Genomic DNA, 18,664 nt, shown 5'->3' with positions numbered 1-18,664 from the left:
GTGTATTCTGTGTGTGTGTGTGTGTGTGTGTGTGTGTGTGTGTGTGTGTGTGTGTGTGTGTGTGTGTTTCCACTGGACAGGAACTAGTATTTTTAACAGCCACATTTACTTTACAGATGTGTGAAAGTATTTATTTTGATAAACCAAAACTAACTGTAACTTAAGGTTTGATATTTCTGAAATGACTAAATACACTTTTCTGATGAGGTTGTCTTCCCTCCATTATGTTTCACAGGCTGATATTGTAGCTGCCTTACTCCACTACATGTCAGACATTAAGCGTTGCTGCTTACTGACTCAGCTGACAGCTTAGTAGGTAGACACTCCTAAAACAATGCATGCTTATTATGTTAAGTAAATAGGCTCGCATCCTCATGAAGGTTATAAAGTTCAGGTTATAAAGTGCTGCATTGGATTAACTTTAAGGTAAGTTTGGGGGCATTTTGTGGTGCTGTTGAATTTTGAAGTCTGAAGTTTGAAGTCTACTAATTTATGCTGAGCAGTCTATTTCTAATATTTAGTCCACCTTGACCCAATATACACTCAGTTGGCAGTTTATTAGGTACACCTAGCTAAAACGAACAGAGTCTGATATAATGCAATAAGTCCTTCCTTCATGACGGTTATAAAGTTCAGTTCTCAGTTCAACTGTGTGGTCATTTTGTGGGACGCACTGTATTTTGTGGTGCTGGTATTTAGCCTAACCTCTTTGATATAAACAGGATGGACAAAATAATAGAAACGCTAAATATATCACAGTGCAACTCAACAGTTTCGCCAACTGCAGCCTTCACAATGACCATCGGTGAATCAACACCTCTCTAAAACAGTTTAAACTATAACTGAACAATATAACCTTCATGAGGTCTTGTATTAGACTCATTAGTTTTAGGTGTTCCTAATAAACCGGCAACTGAGTGTAAATTAGATGGACAAAATTAATCTAAATATAATCAAAATTGCAATATGATCAAGTTCTATATCACAGCGGCAGGAGTTGGAGTTTTTGATAAAGGTAAGATGTGTCACATTATGTTGTGCAATGTTAGCACGAGGCGTGGTGATATTCATTTAACCGTTACACTGTATTTTCAAGTATGAGGGTCAGAATGACTGTGATTAAAGCTTCTCCTCAACAGTCCTCTTTCACAGCACACATTTAGATTTGTCATAGTAGGAAATGCATAGTTTTTACAAATAACATTAACAATGGCTCCTTCCGATTGTCCCAGTAAACTATTACATGAGTCAGCAGCACAATACCAGTAACCTTAGACTGCAGCAGCTAAAAGGCATGCAGCCATCCTTTATTATTTTTTTTAATGTTAAAATGTCTTCCATGACAAAAAGCCTTCTGGTGGGGGCTGTTGTTCATCAGGCAGCACATGTCCCCCACTAATAGAAAGGTTTGGTTCTGTGATTTGGCTTCTCCTGTTCACATGTCAGAGCGTCCTGAGTGGCACCTCCACCGTCACTGATGTGAATGTGTAAATGAGAGCCAATGTAGAACACTTTGTGCTGCTGTCTTGTTGTCTAACACCGACTCTAACACCAGTCAGAATCAGCATTAAAAAACCTGACTGTGTAATTGTGTGTAATTGTAGAACTAAAACCCTCCCTCAGGTTGTTATAGCTGCCAAATTCCTAGAAACAATAGACCTTTTTTCACTGCAGACTTATCCACTTTTTTGCAGGATTATGGTTAGGTGAACCAGATTTCAGTTACAATGGCTCTGTTCTGTTCAAGTTCCCCAGTTAGCCATACCAGTGAGGCAGCATGCACAATACCAGCACCCTGCAACTAGCTCACCTAAGTGGAACGCAGCCCTTATTAATGTTGGTAATTACACTTGTGCTTTTCCTGCAATGACAAGTCCAGATGTGCTGTGGAAAACGTCAACACTGAGTACATGTGCTCAGCTGCAGCTCTGGCTGTGGTCAAGCCTTAACTTTTTTTTTTTTTTTTTTTGCACCATTTTTCAGTTTGTCTCTCCAGGTCACTTAATGCTCCCTGAATGGACATGAGTACATGCTGATTCTCCTTAATGATTGTCTGTCAGTCTCTCTCCCCCTCTCTCTCTCTCTCTTTCTCTCTCTCTCTCTCTGCTCTCACCACAGATTTGTGAGTGGCATGTGTCCCCTCCATCTGCCTCGCACATGCATTGCATATGGACATTGCATAATGGCCTTGGGCCTCAGTAATGCAGCATCACAGCACTACTCCAACACGTGGGGAAGTGACAAGGGGCAGAGAAACAAACTGCTTATGTAAAAGCATTAAGACGACCAAACAACCCCAGCTACATTTGCACACCCTGCAGAAAAAGGAGGGAAAAAAAGAGGGCACTTTCAGAGTTCATTAAATAGTGAAAACATGCAATGACAAAGAAATTAGCTGAAGAGTGAATCGCTCTCTGACATCTTTCATGATTAAAATTGGAGCCTTTTTAACTAGTAAATGCCCCAACCTGCAGGTCTGATGCAGGTCAACCAAAAAAAAAAAAAAATAAAAAATACAGATGAAGGCAACTGATCTTGCTCCTCTTTTTGCCGTTAGAACTTAAAAAAAGGCTGTATTTGAAATATATATACCTTGGGAAAAATGCTAAATGCCAAAAGATTAAAGTGTTTCATGTTGTAGTTATGAAAAAGCAGCAGCAGTAGCAGAGCCAAAAAAAAAAGAAAAAAGCCAAGAAGCTTAACGTGTTGTTCTTGATAAGTAAGACATCAAATCTTGGGCAGGAAATAGCTACAAGTATCCATCATGCAACCATCTGTGCAAACCTAAAGTGGAAGATGTGAATGTTTGTGCATGAATTCATGCCGTGAAAGGTTAAAGAGGAGAAACTGTGGATGTGCATTATGTGGGAGCTGTGAACAATTCTGGCTGTGTTGAAATGCCTTTTAAAGACTAATATCACCATATAAAGTTGATGTGGTTAGCATTAGGTCTGAACAAAATATTATTAAGTGTGTCACAGCATCACCTTAAATGAAACAGAGATGCAGAGACACCCCGGGCTGCAAATCATGTTCTCCAGGCAAAAAGGAACATGCGTGTTTGGTACAGACAACAGCAAAAATCACATTATTATTTTTATATTTTTATCAGTGAAAATAAAATGCAAAAATGACAATTCCAACTGTAATCCTGACTCGTATCACAATATCTGCCACAATAATCACCTAATTGATTATTGGCAGCCCTATAGGGCTGAAGGAAATGCAACAACAACTGTAGTTAACTATAGTTAGCATGTTGGCAATCAATGGCCTATGTCCACATTGATCAGACACAAAGCATCATTACCCACCTGATGAATGTAAACCTAATCTCTCCTTGTTGCTTTAGCAACTCCTGAGAGAAACACTGAGCTCTGTAGCTGTTAGACAAACCACTTTCCTATATTTTTGTTATTTAAACAGTAAAAACAAAGTAATGCTGCCTGCAGAACAAATGTGGTTAAAGAAAACAAACACAGAAGCCTTACAGATCTATAGGCTCTGGGTTGCTTACACCTTAGTTCATCAAACACCAGGGGCCAGATGCATAAAACTCTGTGTAGATTCATGATCATAAAAGTGTATATGCATTCTTTTTGTCAGAGTTATAAAGGCGAGCTTACGCATGATTCCCTTATACAGCTCACTCAATGAGAACTCGGACAAACATGCACGAGCCTCATTTCCACCCCCACAGTTAGCCATAAATGGATGAAGACACTCCCTTAATCCTTCAGTCTGCAGACAGAAACACTGACTGTGCCACCAGGTATGAGGCACGGCACAGAAAAGAACGACAAAAAAAGAAACACAACTTCACCCATTGTTTGTTAGGATTACATACAGGAGCTTATCGGTAAACTTCAGTGCAGTAACTCCAACTGTAAAGTCATGATTTACTCTGAGCTTCATTTGGCAGGTCTTCATTAGGCTCCAGACAGGTGTGAAACTATGATTAGTAAATGTAAAACTAGTATGGGAACAGTTTACAGAACGCCTCACGATAAATAACGAGGATATAATTTTAAACAATACAAAAGGAATTCTTAAACACACACACACAGTTATTGGCGATTTAGTTTTCTCCTCTTTATTTTGCATTTTCTCTTCACTGTATCGAACTTGGCTCGCTCTGAAAGAAACCATGTGTATGCATGGTGAAAGGAATACATGAGGTCTCGCTGCACATTCATAAATACCAGTTATTGTGTGGGAAATGGAGTATGCATGATTTTTATGGCTGTATCATTTATGCATCTGGGCCCTGGTGTGCACAGGTGTGATTGTGTACCTTTGTGTCATGTTTATGCACTTTCTTGGTGTGTGCTGTGGTATCCCTACACGAACACATACACACTCTTCTCCCTAAATGCAGTTTGGGCTGGATGAGTGTGCTGTGTGAGATTAGCATAAGGTGTTGGATTATGATAACACCGCCTGTGAATGTCATGCTGCTGTGTGAATTTTGCGCAGCTTAATGGTTTGGTGTCCTCACCGCTTCCAGCCCAGACGAGGCTCCTCATCTGGGCTCCTGTGACGAACACGACACACAGGGTGAACTTAAAAAACCTCTCTTCCTTTTCTTCTTCGTCTTCTCCCTTTGTGCTGGTGTTACCCAGTGTTATTAAAAATAGACACTTGTTATTTTTGTGTCTCCTTCGCTATGCTGCTTGTATTTTGCCCCCCCCCACCCTCAGAGTGCTGAGGGATTTCTGCTGCTCAGTGAAATCTGCAGCAGCTCTCATGGCACGACCGCCCAGAGCCGTAATCCAGACGTCCAAGCTGCTGGAATATAAATCCTGTCCAGAGTTTGCATTGGCTGGCAGCTCATCAAGAGGCCGCAGAGATTATTTATTTATTTCAAACCTCCCTGGGCATGGCAGCCTGCTGTCAGCTTGTGACTCGGGGATGACACGATACAGACATTTAATCTGTGTGGCGTGCACGCCGGGGGTTTGCATGAGTTTAAGAGTGGAGGGTGCTACTTCCTCCTTATCAGGGGGTAGGTAGTTGGGGATGCATTAAGAAAGTTCATTAATGACGAAACATTAATAACAAGCAAATGCAAAACATATGTTAAAGACATAGATATACATAAGATATCTACATTTGAGAGTGCACGTGAGATCAGATTTGACCTGAAGGTGTCATCCTCTTAGAGCCTGTCCTCTTTATCACATCAGGCTTGTTTCCAGTGTGCTGCATGAGCTTTCCTCTGTCTCAGTGGCTGTCCAAAAACTGTCCTGTGTCCTGTTACTGTGCATTTAGTCTGAAACCTGCACTGAATATGCAGGTTCAACTTTCTGTCAGGCCACCATGTGTGCTGGCTGGAGCCCTTTGCATCTGTGCCCCTGCTGTGAAGTAGGTGGCTGCAGTTAGAATGTTTGTGTATTTGGCCCCAGTTTTTTGTCAGTTTGCAGTAAATTGAAGCAATATTTAAACATTTCTAGTCGTCTGTTGCAATGCTATGCAAAAATGCAAGACATTATGTATAAGAATTTATTTTAATTCTAAACAAACACACACACACACACACACAGATAAAAGAACTTGGTGATATAAATGATTGCATTAGGGATGCTCATTTTGATTTTATTTTTTTTCTAAATGGTAGCTGACATTAATCAACCATTAACTGACAAGATGAAAATGTACTATTTAGAATAGAGGAGTGGCTGTAAACAGTCCTCTGGCTTCAAGTGCTCTGTGTCTAACTGGCATAACAGCCTCTCCTGCAAAGGAAAATTTGAAATAACTGAAATTAATAGCAAATAGTAGCCAGACTTTCTACTGTATAAACAGATTCACAAAACGAAAACACATTGAATCCTCCTCTCGCAGCTGATTAATGGTCAGAAACAGCCAAAAGATTAACAACACGATTTAGTGGCCAGCTTGTCTACTGGTTTTTATTCAGAACTGGCAACATGTGGACATGCTGTGGGGTTAGTCTAGTGCACAGTCTGTTAACTGTGACACCCACTCAGAGGGCACTGATGTCCCAGAGTATTATAACTGTTTAATTAATTGTATAAATCGGTCATATTTCTTATTGTCAGTTAACAGTTTAATTATGAACAAAGCTAGAAATGGTCCGTTCAAAAGGTTTGGTTGGAACAATACACACCCAGCTCTGTCTGAAAACAAAGTCCTTCCCACCATAAATCAGCAACAACCAAAGTAAACAACGAGCTGCTCTCACTAACACGTGCTGCCTGATGCATCTTATTCCTCTGTGCCGTGGAGCTCCGTTGTTGTCAGGAAACTATTAAATCACATCAGTGAGCTACACAGTTAAACTCAGGGACATGTTACTTTTTTAAAAATGTATTTTGAGTGAGGTAGATTTCAAATGAAGCGTGCACAAAATCAGGACATCGCTGTGGAAACATGTCTTGTACTCACAGATCTGTCCTTGTGCGCAGTGATTGCAGCTCAGATTAATTTAGGAGTAGTTTTGTCGTTAATGAACCTCCCTAAGGGGTTAACCCCCAGGGCAGAGGTGTGAGAGCATGTGAGGGGGAAGTAGATGGGTCTGTCTGGGTGTAAATGGCAAGAAGACTAAGCTTGGATGGGGGATTATAGGAGAAGGGGGCGGGGAGTATTTATGATCTGTCAGGGCTTAGTACCACAATTATCCCAGCGGCTGCAGCAGCGGCAGCGGCGGCGGTGGTGGTGATGGTGGCAGAGGCTGTGTTTTCATTAATGTAATGTCCAGAGAAGCTCCAGCATTATGTAAGAGTGACGTGGTGTCATCCCCACTCGGCCTGCCCACCGCCTGGCAGGAACGTGGCCGTTTGTTTTCCTCTGTTATCCTCCCTCGCTCAGAAAAGCAAAAAGGACATCTCAGAGTCTGGGACAGGGATGGTAGTAGCCACACCACAGGGACCTCGCTGCTGCGGGTGCTGAAGCTGCGGCTGGCGTGGAGAAGCTGATTCACTGAGGCAACAAGAAAGGACAAGTTTGTAGTTTGTTGGTGATGCAGAAGGAGATGAGGAAACGTGGAGATGTTGAATCTGCGCTTTGTTAGAAGATGAGTGATCGGTGTGTAGCAGCAGTCAGCAGCAGTGTGTGTGATGCTCTCTGTGTTAGAGGAGAATTAGACGATGAAGTTTAAGAAGTTCATCACGATCATGCAGGCAGCCATGGGGATCGTACCCCTCAACAAAAGGGAGCTCCTGCCTCCTGGCAGGAAACTGTGGAGACCCCCGGGGTGAGTTAGCCCACTGTCTGTGTCTGTTTGTCATTATTTTTAACATGTGCAGAGATCTGTGGCTAAATCCTGATAGTATTTCATGTATATGATGACCTTACAGCGTCTAGTTCAGGGAGGCAACATGAATTTTGGAAGAATGTAAAAATGATTGTAACAAGTCTCTTTTTAAAAAGTCCACTCACAGAAATGATAAAATGTGCTTATGTCCAGTGGTATCTGGTCATGCAGATGTTTATTGTTTTCGTCCATGGCTCTCACCAACACATTGCTGGTGAATTTAGTTTATGATCCTAACAGCACTGAAAATGACATCAGCATCAATGTGACAGGCTGTGGCAAAGAATTCGGACATAAGATTCGAAGTGTCAGACTACTGACCGTAGATGCTGTGTGTTTGAGCTGTCAGTTACAACCTCTGCTGTTGGCTCTTGTTACAACAGAAGCTCTTATTAAGTAACTGCAGTGCATGAAAATCTTTACGTTGCCTTTCATGTTCATGGTAGTAGTATGCTAGTACGATGCTACTCATAGTGCAGACAGTGTCCTCTGATTGGACGGTGAAATGTGAAAGCACTGAAACAATAATCTTTTGTCAGAGTAGTTTAATTATAGTTTTAAGTTCATTTAGAAGTTTTGTTTTAGTTAAACTTGTTTCACTGATTACTGCACTTTTAGACTAACCAAGTTAACCGACTGCAATTGACTTGATTTGTTTAACCCTATGAGCCCTGCCTGTTAACAGCACATGCAAATACACATATAACCTGTTTCCTGTTTCAGGCAGAGAACGGGAGCAGGAACTATGTCATCTCATCGATGTGCCCCATAGCTCAACATACAACATAAAGCCTTTTTAAACACTGTACATATGAGAAAGTTGCTTGTTGTATATCATACATGACATTGCCAGACTCTACCATATATACCTTTTAGTGGTCCTGTCCATGCCGTACATAGCATAGCTTTATTCAATCGTTTTGCATATTACACACAAATACACTCAGTTGGCAGTTTATTTCTTCCATCTTGCTAACACTAATTCAGTCTCATACATTAGTGCCACAGTAACGTCTCTTTATGAGGGTTTTAATGTTCAGCTGTTTCACAGAGGTGCTGATTTAACTGTGTGGTCATTTTGAGGGATGTAGGCTGTGGTGCTGTTGAACTGGATTAGATTATACATACAGCTGTGTTTGTTATTTACACTCACTGATATAAATGGAGTGGACAAATTAATAGGAACACCTGTCACCATGATGCAATACAAATCCTTGCCCCTAACAAGTTCATGCAGCCATGTTGTGGAGTGAGGCGAGTTATGTCTTGGATTTCTTCAGCGGAGATACAAAGCCCTTTCTTCTGTCTTCTCTGAACCTACAAGTCTGTGCTTAATGTGGAGGGGGCAGCAGTTTTAGTCATGCAGAAACAATTTGCTTTCTTCACTGGCGGCACAGTATCACTGCAGTAAGTTATTGTGTTACTGTATTCATTCAGACTCAGCACATGAGAAACCTCATTTCTGACTCACTCGGCATAGATTGCCACATGTTCGGACACGCTGTTAGCTATCAGGTCAGAAACGCTGCTCCTGAACTGAGACTGCAGATTATAGTATTATAGTGAGTAGTATCTGCGTGCAGGTGAATCTGGCTTTAGTGAGCCATGCATGGGTGGCTTAGTTTTGGAAAACACGTGGCTGAGTTTTATTCACCATTTATAGCTCTGCTGTTTACCATCTGAGCCTTTTGGTCTTTGAAATATTTGGCCCATATTTCTTCAACAGTCTGGGTTTGATTTGTCCTTCTGACTGTTGCACAAAGGGAGATTGTTGCAATCTGTTATGTCTGAGGGTGCATGGTCTCTCAGCTGTGTAAAACATTAGGTAGGTAATGTGAACAAAAAGTTTGAAAAAATATCCATCACAAGATCTCAGGGCCTGAGGGCACATCTTCATGTCTTAATGACCAACTGTCCAAAACCCAATATACTGTATACTGAACTAAATATAAAGGCAAGTCTTCTGTTTTTTTTGCTAAAATTTTTTTTACATAAACAGAGGGTTTATTTCTCTTAAATCTTCTTTACAAATGTGTTTAAAAACGTGTTTGTGAGCACTTGTCCTATTCCAAGATAATCCATCCACCTGACAGGTGTGGCATATCCAGATGCTGATTACGCAGCATGATTATTGCACAGATGTGCCTTGGGCTGGTCACAGTAAAAGGCCACTCTAATATGTGCAGTTTTATTGCACAAAACAATCCCAGAGATGTTGCACGTTTTGAGATAGCATGCATCTGATGTGCTGAATGTCCACCAGAGCTGTTGGCCATGACACGTCATTTCTGAGAATGTGGCAGTGCACCCAGCCTGTCACTCACCAGACATGTCACCCATTGAGCATGTTTGGGATGCTTTGGCTCTGGATGTACGACAGCATGATCTAGTTCCTGCCAAGTCATGTGACACCCACAATTCAATGCCTAATAAATGTATTTTTTCAAAATAAGACATAAAGTGGCCTTTTATCGTGACCAGCTCAATGCACACCTGTACAATAATAATGATGTGTAATCTGCATCTGGATATGCCACACCTGTCATATCTCTCTGCCTGTTGTGTCCCTTCAATATTTTCAGAACTTCTCTGCAAACTATAAGGAGCACGCTTTATAAAAATGACCTGTTTATGCATAAAAATACTTATGTCACTCTTTATATCTCTCACCACTCTCTCCTGACAAAGAGCTACAAAGTCAGTGTGATGGGTTTTGAATGATCTCAGTTAATTTTAGTGTGTAGTAAAGAGTTATCAGTTAAATGTGTGTTTCTCTCTGTGTGCAGGGACCAGCCTGGCTCTGACCAGACCAGCACTGACCTACTCAAGTCCAGCCGCAAGTTCTGCTGGTCCAGAGAAGCCCAGTACTTGTATCTCCGCCGCCTCTCTTCACGCAGCTACTCGGCTATAATGATGGTATGTTGTTATGTTGTTCACATGATGCTTAATGTGACATACAGTGTGGTTTGGTGCCAGCTTTGTCTCTGCACTGTGTTCACCTTGTTCACCCCCACTGTGTTTAAACTCAACATGTCTACACTCATAGTTCACCAGTTTTGAATCTGTTATGCTGTTAAAGCATTAGAATTAGCATTTATTATGCTGTAGACTTGTTGTGCCTCTGTGGTGACAGCTGTGGCCAGAGGCTTTATGCTTTTAGATTGTCTGTCCATACATATTCAGTCCCATTGTTATAAATACAAACGCCTTGAGGGAGTTTTCTTCAGATTTGGCACAAACATTCCCTTGGATTTGAGGATGAACTGATTAAAGGTCAAAGGCCAAGGTCACTGTGACCACACAAGACACGCTTGTGGCCATAACTCAAGACTTCATACGCTAATAATGACAAAATGTCACACAAATGTCTTAGAGGATAAAATGATGAAGTGATGACATTTTATATCCAAAAGGTCAAAAGTGAACTTCACTGCGAGATCAGAATGTTTCTGGCCATTTTTCAGCACCATGACTCAGGAGCAGGAGGGCAGATCGTGACTATATTTCACATTTGATCAGATACTGAAGTGGTGACGCTAATCTTGGGTGATCACCTTGACACTGTGGTGATTGTATGGATCTTCTGTGGTTCACTACATTTATTATATAAATCTGGACAGGCACAGACATAAACTGCCACTTGATGGGTCAGTGGTGGCATATAACTATGGTAATTACCTCTGCCAAAGAGGTTAGGTTTTCACCCCTTTGTTTGTTTATTTGTTTATTTGCCAGCAGGATTATGCAAAAAGTGCTGAACTGATTTGCACCACACTTGGTGGAGAGATGGGGGATGTGCCAGGGAACCAGGGCGGATCCTGGAATTTTTTTTTTTTTTATCACTTTCCGTAACACTGCGAGATTTTGTCATTTTTGACATTTTTGTATATTTCTTGGGAAATAATTTTTGGATCTTGGTGTGAAAAGACATATTAATGGTGTTGAGATCCACGAGTTTATACATATTGGTGCAGCATCTCAGACATGTGTAGGAGTGTTTGGCCTTAGCGGAGGTCTCTGCTCTACTGATTAATTCAGGTTCTAGTTAGTTTTGAATCCAGTCACATGGAAGCCTCTCATGGAGACATGTGTTTGCACACATAACGCCTGATGAATTTCTCAGTAAAGACTGAAACTGTCATTTATTTCTGTTATATTGTGTATGTTGTTGGCTGTCAGTTGCTGGTGTCATTCGAAAACTTCACAGTTTTATTTAGCTGGTGATTTTCATTCTTTAACATCACAATGATGATTGTGTGTTTCTCTTTTGATTTGAATTTTTTATGAATTTTAATCTTCTGAAACTCTTTCGTAATCCCATCATTGGAGAAGATGAAAAATGCATGCATTGCATCTTTTTTTAATACATCCAAAAATAGTTAGTACGCTGTAAACAAGGCTGCTTCTCCCTTGACATGATGATTATTTGAAAATATGAGTGACTCAGTGTCTCCCAGACCTCTTTCCTGTTTCCTTATTTGAATACAACTACGCTTTGGTGACACGTCCTGCATCAAGGATGATGATTAACCATGGAGACATGTCATGTCCCAGAAACTTCATTGTTTTAATGACTTGGTTGCACAAATTATTCAGGCCAGTGAAGCTGTTTTGCATTGGGGCGGCCTATTTTAAGCTCTATTTTGCATGTTTCAGTGAAATGTGTTCATTTGAATTAATTGACCTTAATTTTTCTAAACTTGTCATTATTTAATTCTTATAACTGTGGCTTTTCTGAAATTCAAAGATGTGGATAAAATGTTTTACTAGCAGAAAAGGTTGAATCATTTGTTAAAATGGTGGCTGTTGAAAGGAGCAGTTACATTTAGGTGGTATTAGGGATTTTGGACATGTTCAGGGTCAGCTGACGTTCTTATCTGTGATTTGTTTTGTGCTGATAAAATACCAGATCAGGACAGGCTTGAATGGATAGAATGGATCATATTACACACAGAGATACACACATACACATGCACACAAACAGAAAAACAACAGTGGGTTATTGTGGTACAGCTGCACATGGTTCTCTAGTTTTTCCAGACCTTTGCTTCAGCTAAGAGCCTTACATTTTTCACATAGCTCTACAGTATAAAGTGAACCACGTACCTTTGTGTGCTTCTGCTCTGGTGATGTTTTTCATGGATATAGTTCCAATGAAAAGAAATCTTACTACAGAATACAGTGATAATTTGGACAATAGTGTGCTTTCAACATGACAATGCCCCTCTGCACAAAGCCAGAGGAGTGTTTCGCACCGGTTTGGTGTGCAATGACTGGACTGGTCTGCATAGAGCCCTGACCTAGACCCCATCCAGCACCTTTGGGATGAACTGGAATGCCAAGACCTTATCACCCAACGTCAGTGGGCCTCACTAATTCTCTTGGGAGCAAATCACTGCAGCCAGGTTTCAGATTTATGGCTGTAATATCCACATACTTTTGGCCATGTAGTACATCTTTCTGCTCTTATAAGCCAAAACAACAACAACAACAACAACAAAAAAACAATGTCTGTGGATGTATAAGAAAACAAAATAAATCATAAACTATATACTTTGCCCTTTTGAAGGTTTTCGTGGTTAGGAGTATAATATATGTGTTTCATCTTTTCGGGGGAGCTAGCTGTACTCTTCAGTGCTTTACATATTTTAGACACAAAACTAAGATTGTTTTTGTCTATGGATAGCAGTTGGTCATAGTACAGGCCATCCAAAAGTTTTATACACTTTAAAATACATTTCAGATTAATTCCTTCTGCCTATTTTTAAATAGTCTTTTGTCTTTCTCAGAATGATAAACTGCAGTGTATTAAATCTGTTTTTGTGCCCTCTGTCTGGGAGCCTCACAGCAGGCTCCCTGAAAATCAATGGGAATCTCGGACTGATCCATCCCAGCGGTATTAGAGGTGTTAGCACCCTCCACACGCACATAAAACATCATTTTATCCGTCATTCGTTATTACTGATGACTAAATAAATTACTTTGTTTAATTAAACGATGTTGAGATTACTAATGTTATTTCACTTTTCTGTTATCTATCGCAGTTGCTAAATTAAAATCCCCCCTCTCTCATTTGGTACAATCTGAGCCAAACAAGGGGTAGTCGGCGCTAATTTTTGCCCCTAAAGTCTACTCTTCATGTCTTTAGTCAGTGAAATGCGCCGTTTACCGTAAAGAAGACGAAACTTTTACACAGTTTGGAGTCTGGAGTTTTTTTTTATTCCTTCACAACATTGACCTACATCCGACTGGGAACATTTAAACAGTCATAGTTTTGTTTAAATCTTCAGTACCAGTCCCGGACAGTTCAAAGTGCGTGATGCCAGTAAACGGAGGGGGGTCGCTCTCTCTGAGCAGATATGCCACTCAGTACTTCGCCGTAAGTACAAGCACAGTTGGATTTAAAACACTGATTAATATAATATGATAGGAGTGATATACTCCTCTTACAGTGCTTTGTGTGTAACGTTATAGTTGTAAGAGAAATGAGTTGTCCGGAGTCGCCCTGTTGCACCCTGTTGCACCCTGTTGCACCTGCTGTTAATAGCTTCAGCTAATGGTAAATTACCGGAGGAGGAAATACGTTCAGAGTTAATCAGTCCTGCTTCAAATGTTGTCTTATCGCTTTTACTGTATTTACTGTACTTTTACTCCAGCTCATGTATCGAGTTTTAACGAAGTCAATTGTATTTCAATTTTAGTGCGCCTAACGCATCTTTGCTTCCTTTTGTATTTTAATTACCATGTATACTTTTCTCGGGGGTGGTTAATAATTGTGATTGGGCCGTAGATTATTACAAACTAAAGGCTGCAAACATCCAAACTTCATGTGATGGCTTTTCGTGCCCTGCTGTGTTGATGTGTTGTTTCTTGAGCCGCACGGTGTGACTCGGCTCTGCCGCCTGTAGGGGGCAGACTTGTACAGGGGTTCAGCGGCCAACAAACTTCACACTGCGGACTGAAGGATTGTGGGTAGTTTTAATTTTGTTTTTTTTTCTTCATTATACCTGGCATGGTGATTTTAGTGTCACTTTTTTATTTTTTAATTATTGTGTTGCATCTTGTGCAGTGCAGTAAATTTTCAATACAATTTAATATTTTTTTTGTACAGTTTTACAAAACATGTCAGTTTTTTTTCTTTATTCCACCTCCAGCTAACTTATGATTGGTGCTCTTACTAGTATCTGTATCTCTATTGTCTTGGTGCCAAGACAGGAACCTGAGTACTTACGCTGAAACAATTAGTTGAATAATTGATTAGCTGATGGGCAGAAAATTATTTAATAACAATTTTGATCAGTCTGTTGAGTCATTTTCCAGCACAAAAGTCAAACATTCTTTGGTTTCAGTATCTTCTATGTAAGGATTTGATGTTTAGTATTATTGTAAACCGAATTTTGTTAGGGGTTTGGACATTTTGTCTGGCAAAACAACAAATTTGAAGACATCACTTTGTGCATTTTTTGACATTTTATAGATTAAACAATGAATTAGAAGAAGTAGTCAGTAGATTAAAAGATAAAGTATTTGTTAATTGTTAACTGAGACACAAACATGTTTTGGGCATAGATATTACAAATACATGTAAACAAAATTATTGTATTATTAGCCCTTAAAAAATGTGTGGGAATGAAAATGAGAAAAGATTAAATAGATGTGAAAATACATTTGTATAATGGACATATGTCTCTTTTTATCCAGCAAAAAACAAATAACTAGATTTTTGTATTATGTTTGAATTTGAATGTCATCCAGAGAGGCTTTTATCTCTGGGTACAGTACTTAGTTTTGATTAAAATCTACCCAGACATTATATGTGTCTGTTCTTTTAAAAGAGTCTACCCTGTAAATAATTAGTTTTTCTAAGTCACGTCCTGTGAAGATGACCTAGTATTTCAACCTTCCTCCTCATTAGTGGAAATGTGCTTGTGTTTTGTTATGTAATGGCCTGCACTCAGGAGACTGCGACTTATCCAGCAGGCCTGCCTGTGAACAGCCATTGCAATCATATCACATTGTACAAGAAGGCAGTCTGATTAAAACTGGTTTAAAATAAACAGTAATACGAAGCGGCTGCACTTCTTAATTTTTCCTCTCTTTATCAATAGAACAACTTTCCACCTTGTTTGAAGAAATGGTGTTTGTTTATATGTGGCTGCCAAAAGTAGATTTGTTACTTGTTGTGAACAGAGGCAGGTCCTCACTCAGCAATGGACAGTTATCGGACAAGAAGATTCTTTCTCCATTTGGTTAACAAGAGCAATTTAGGAGGAAGTTCGAAATTGATGTTTTTACAAATTGCAGTGCAAAAACAAAAATCCTTGTCTGTGCACTCTGTTGGTATTGGTCATCATGTTTTCATTCACACAGTCCTTATGGCCCTCTGAAGTGTCTCTGCTGCTGCCACTGGTCATCTGCTTTCCCCTTGTAGGCCAGAAGATCAAAAAAGTGGGTTATGATGGGTGAGCTGCCAGCCTGAGTCGTGCCCCCATTTCACTAAGCCTGGGCCTGAGATGTCAGCGACACACAGATTTACCAGAAGAACTCAACAACATAAAATTCCAACCATTGTGCTGTCAGTAACATAAAGTTGCACACTGCCCACATTTAGTGTTGAATTATCTTTGCAGATGTGCAGATCATCTCTAAAACTTTGCTAATTGTCTGATATTTTTCAATATCTGAGCAGGAATCAAACTTAAAATTTGTTGTGTGATTTGTTGTGTTTGTGGATGAAGACTCAGGAGTTTAATCACCGCATGCAGGAGTTGGTGTGTCTGTATGTTTACACTGCAGACGGTGGGATTTGAGCTGAATGTAGGCCAGCAGAATCCCTCTTACGTCAAAGGCAGGCAGGCGGGCAGATGCAGGGAGAGAGCTGCTGGTGGTTGTGCAGCTGTGGCCATGGAGGAGGCTGTGGCGCACATCAGTCTGCCACAGCACCGCTGGCGGTGAACAGGGAGAGACGCAGATAGGAAACAGCGGAGAGTGCCAACAATGAAGACTGTCCTCAGCCTGCACAGGAAATGGGCCCACGCGGTCAAGACCATTCGCATCCTGCAGGGACTTGTGAGTGCAATTCTGATAACATGGTTCAGATTGGATCTCTGGCTCGGGCGACTGGACCTGACTGGTTCTGTCATGGATCTGCATGTTGTGTGGTGTTTTTTTTTGTTTGTGGTTTTTTTTTATAATCAAACTGACTGGTTCTATAGATGTCTATAAAGTTGTGTTGAGTTCTGTTGTGAAATTAGGGATCTGGAGTCACAGAAAAGTGGCACCAACTGTTATAAGATTAAAATTATGTTGTTTTATTTTTAGAGTAGAAAATGATGCAAGTTTGTCCAAATCAAAACTGACCCATGGTGCATTTACAAGAGAAATTGTGGTAATGGCCTGTTGTTTTAGATTTTTGAAATCAGCTTTCCTCAGTTCACCTGGTCTGAAATTAAGGAATATTTGTGACAAAAGTTAGTTTGTACTTGATTGGGACTGATGGGCTGATTGGATTAAATGATCTGTCGCTTCACAGGAAATAAGTGATAATCATTTGAGTATGTAGAGTTCAAATATTTTTTTTAAATTGTACTGTTTTCAGCTTTTCTAATTCAAAGGTTTATTAGTTTTCTATGTTTCATATCATTGTAATTTTTAATGCCTTTTGAGGGACAACAAAACCAATTTCAAGACATTGGTTTGGCCTCTCACTTCTCTTGTTAGCCTTGATGATTAATCAAAAAATAATTTATGAATTAACTGATAATTAAGTTGTTGTCCTAAACCTTGTGGAGTTGTCAGCTTATTGGTTGTTAACTGAGCAGAAGTTAAGCAGATGTGTATCTTACAGTTGATTTAACCTGTTGGTGGTTTCATTGAACCGTCAGAAGAAGTGCTTTCATCCTATTTTAAAGTGCTTTTTAAAGAAAGTGAGCGGATGTTCAAGTTCTCATCAATATTTAATCAACCAGAGTCAGAAGTTTCTTAGTCAAACTTGTTGTAAACAGCCCAGCAGAAGCTTGTCGATGTTCTTCTGGGAGCCCCCGGTTGTGTAACAACAGCATAGGCTGACGAACTGGCTTTGTCATTACATCACGTAATACATTATTAATCTGTTCAGTGAAACGAAACCCACCATGGTAATCTTTCCTTTCTCTCCACAGAACCCAGTCATGGAGGAGACTGTGTGGGAGCAGTACACTGTGACCCTGCAGAGGGTGAGTCCACCTGCACCTGAACACACCAGATTTACAATATTTACATTACAGCCATAAACCCAGGCTGTTATTCCCAGTGGTTCTCAGGTAGTGTATTTAAATTACTGATTTGACACATCCCTTTCAGCAAAGAGCATCCTGACTGTACATAACAAGACATTCTCCTGTCCTCTGATTAAGAGCTACATGAATGCTATCATTAAAAAATAATTGTAACTTTCAGAATTGGAGAAATGAGTCTTGTTCCCTGTAGTGGTAAATTTTGAAGTGCAACATTGGCCACCTGGACCACGTGATTTATCCATGGCCAAAGATCCCACTGAGGACACGAATGTCATGTTGTCTGTAATATGTCTTGATTTCAGGGTTTATTGCATAATTACACATAATGTATATTTAAGGCTCATACTGATATATTTTTAGGTGAAATATTTTAAAAATTGGAAAAAAAACAAATTCTGTCTGATTATGGCAAAATATGGTCCTGGAGACACCTACTGTAGTGGGAACTACTATAGAGGTGGTTTTAAAAACTTTGGCTTGTGTTTATAATTCTATCTGTCCGTGGACAGATTTGTCATGATGATAGTGTCACAGCTGAGGCTGACGGTGAAAATGTGTGTGGTCTGACCCATGAGTACTGAGTACTCATGTAATAATGTAGTAATAAATACTGATTTCTCATTGGGTCAAGACGTCAGCATGTTGATGGGCATCCCTGCTGCTGGTCTCTATTCGGGGCTTTAGTATTTAAAAAAACTCTAAAAACCATGTGCTAGTTGAGACAGCTGCAAATGGCAGAAAGACAAAGTTAGCGACGAGTTGGTGAGCAGAGTGGACACATGAGGGCTCCCAGACTATGAGTTAAATTAATATGTTTTTTTGTTGGTTACGATGATATTCATGTTAGGTTATTGCATTTGTTTGTTTCAGTTTTATTTTAGAAATCTAACATACACATTATGTTAATTTATTGTTTTATTGTGATCATCCATGTATCAAATCATGTTATGTTTTTGGGTTTTTTTTTTCACTCACCTCCACACCCCACCAGTCCAGTCAGCCAGTTGAATGGCTTGTTTTGTTGTTCCACCCCCGTGACTTTTTATCATTTACCCAACGGAAAAAGAACCCATTATGGTGTCGGATGCCAACACGTGAGCAGAGAAGTGAA

General features: G+C 40.1%; 1 protein-coding gene across 8 annotated transcripts in view; it reads left to right on the top strand.

The window, feature by feature from the left end:
• tjp2a (tight junction protein 2a (zona occludens 2)) overlaps positions 1 to 18,664 on the top strand; it is a 39,147-nt gene that overhangs the window by 399 nt on the left and 20,084 nt on the right. For 2 of the 8 annotated variants that reach the window (XM_071466855.1, XM_071466852.1), the window contains exons 1-3: positions 13,357 to 13,655; positions 15,708 to 16,345; positions 17,437 to 17,490. In XM_071466855.1, coding sequence (XP_071322956.1) covers positions 16,274 to 16,345; positions 17,437 to 17,490 — 126 coding nt within the window. In that variant the 5' untranslated portion in view covers positions 13,357 to 13,655; positions 15,708 to 16,273. Of the gene's footprint in view, positions 1 to 10,062; positions 10,193 to 13,356; positions 13,656 to 15,707; positions 16,346 to 17,436; positions 17,491 to 18,664 lie in introns of those variants that run through there. The other 6 variants (XM_071466859.1, XM_071466858.1, XM_071466853.1 and 3 more) reach the window with 5 other exon arrangements.

The sequence above is a fragment of the Trachinotus anak genome, unplaced genomic scaffold (genome assembly GCF_046630095.1).
Source record: "Trachinotus anak isolate AG129_WGS33_773 ecotype Australia unplaced genomic scaffold, CSIRO_AGI_Tana_v1 ptg000028l, whole genome shotgun sequence".
NCBI classification, from domain to species: Eukaryota; Metazoa; Chordata; class Actinopteri; order Carangiformes; family Carangidae; genus Trachinotus; species Trachinotus anak.
This window is presented reverse-complemented; position numbering and strand designations above follow the sequence as displayed.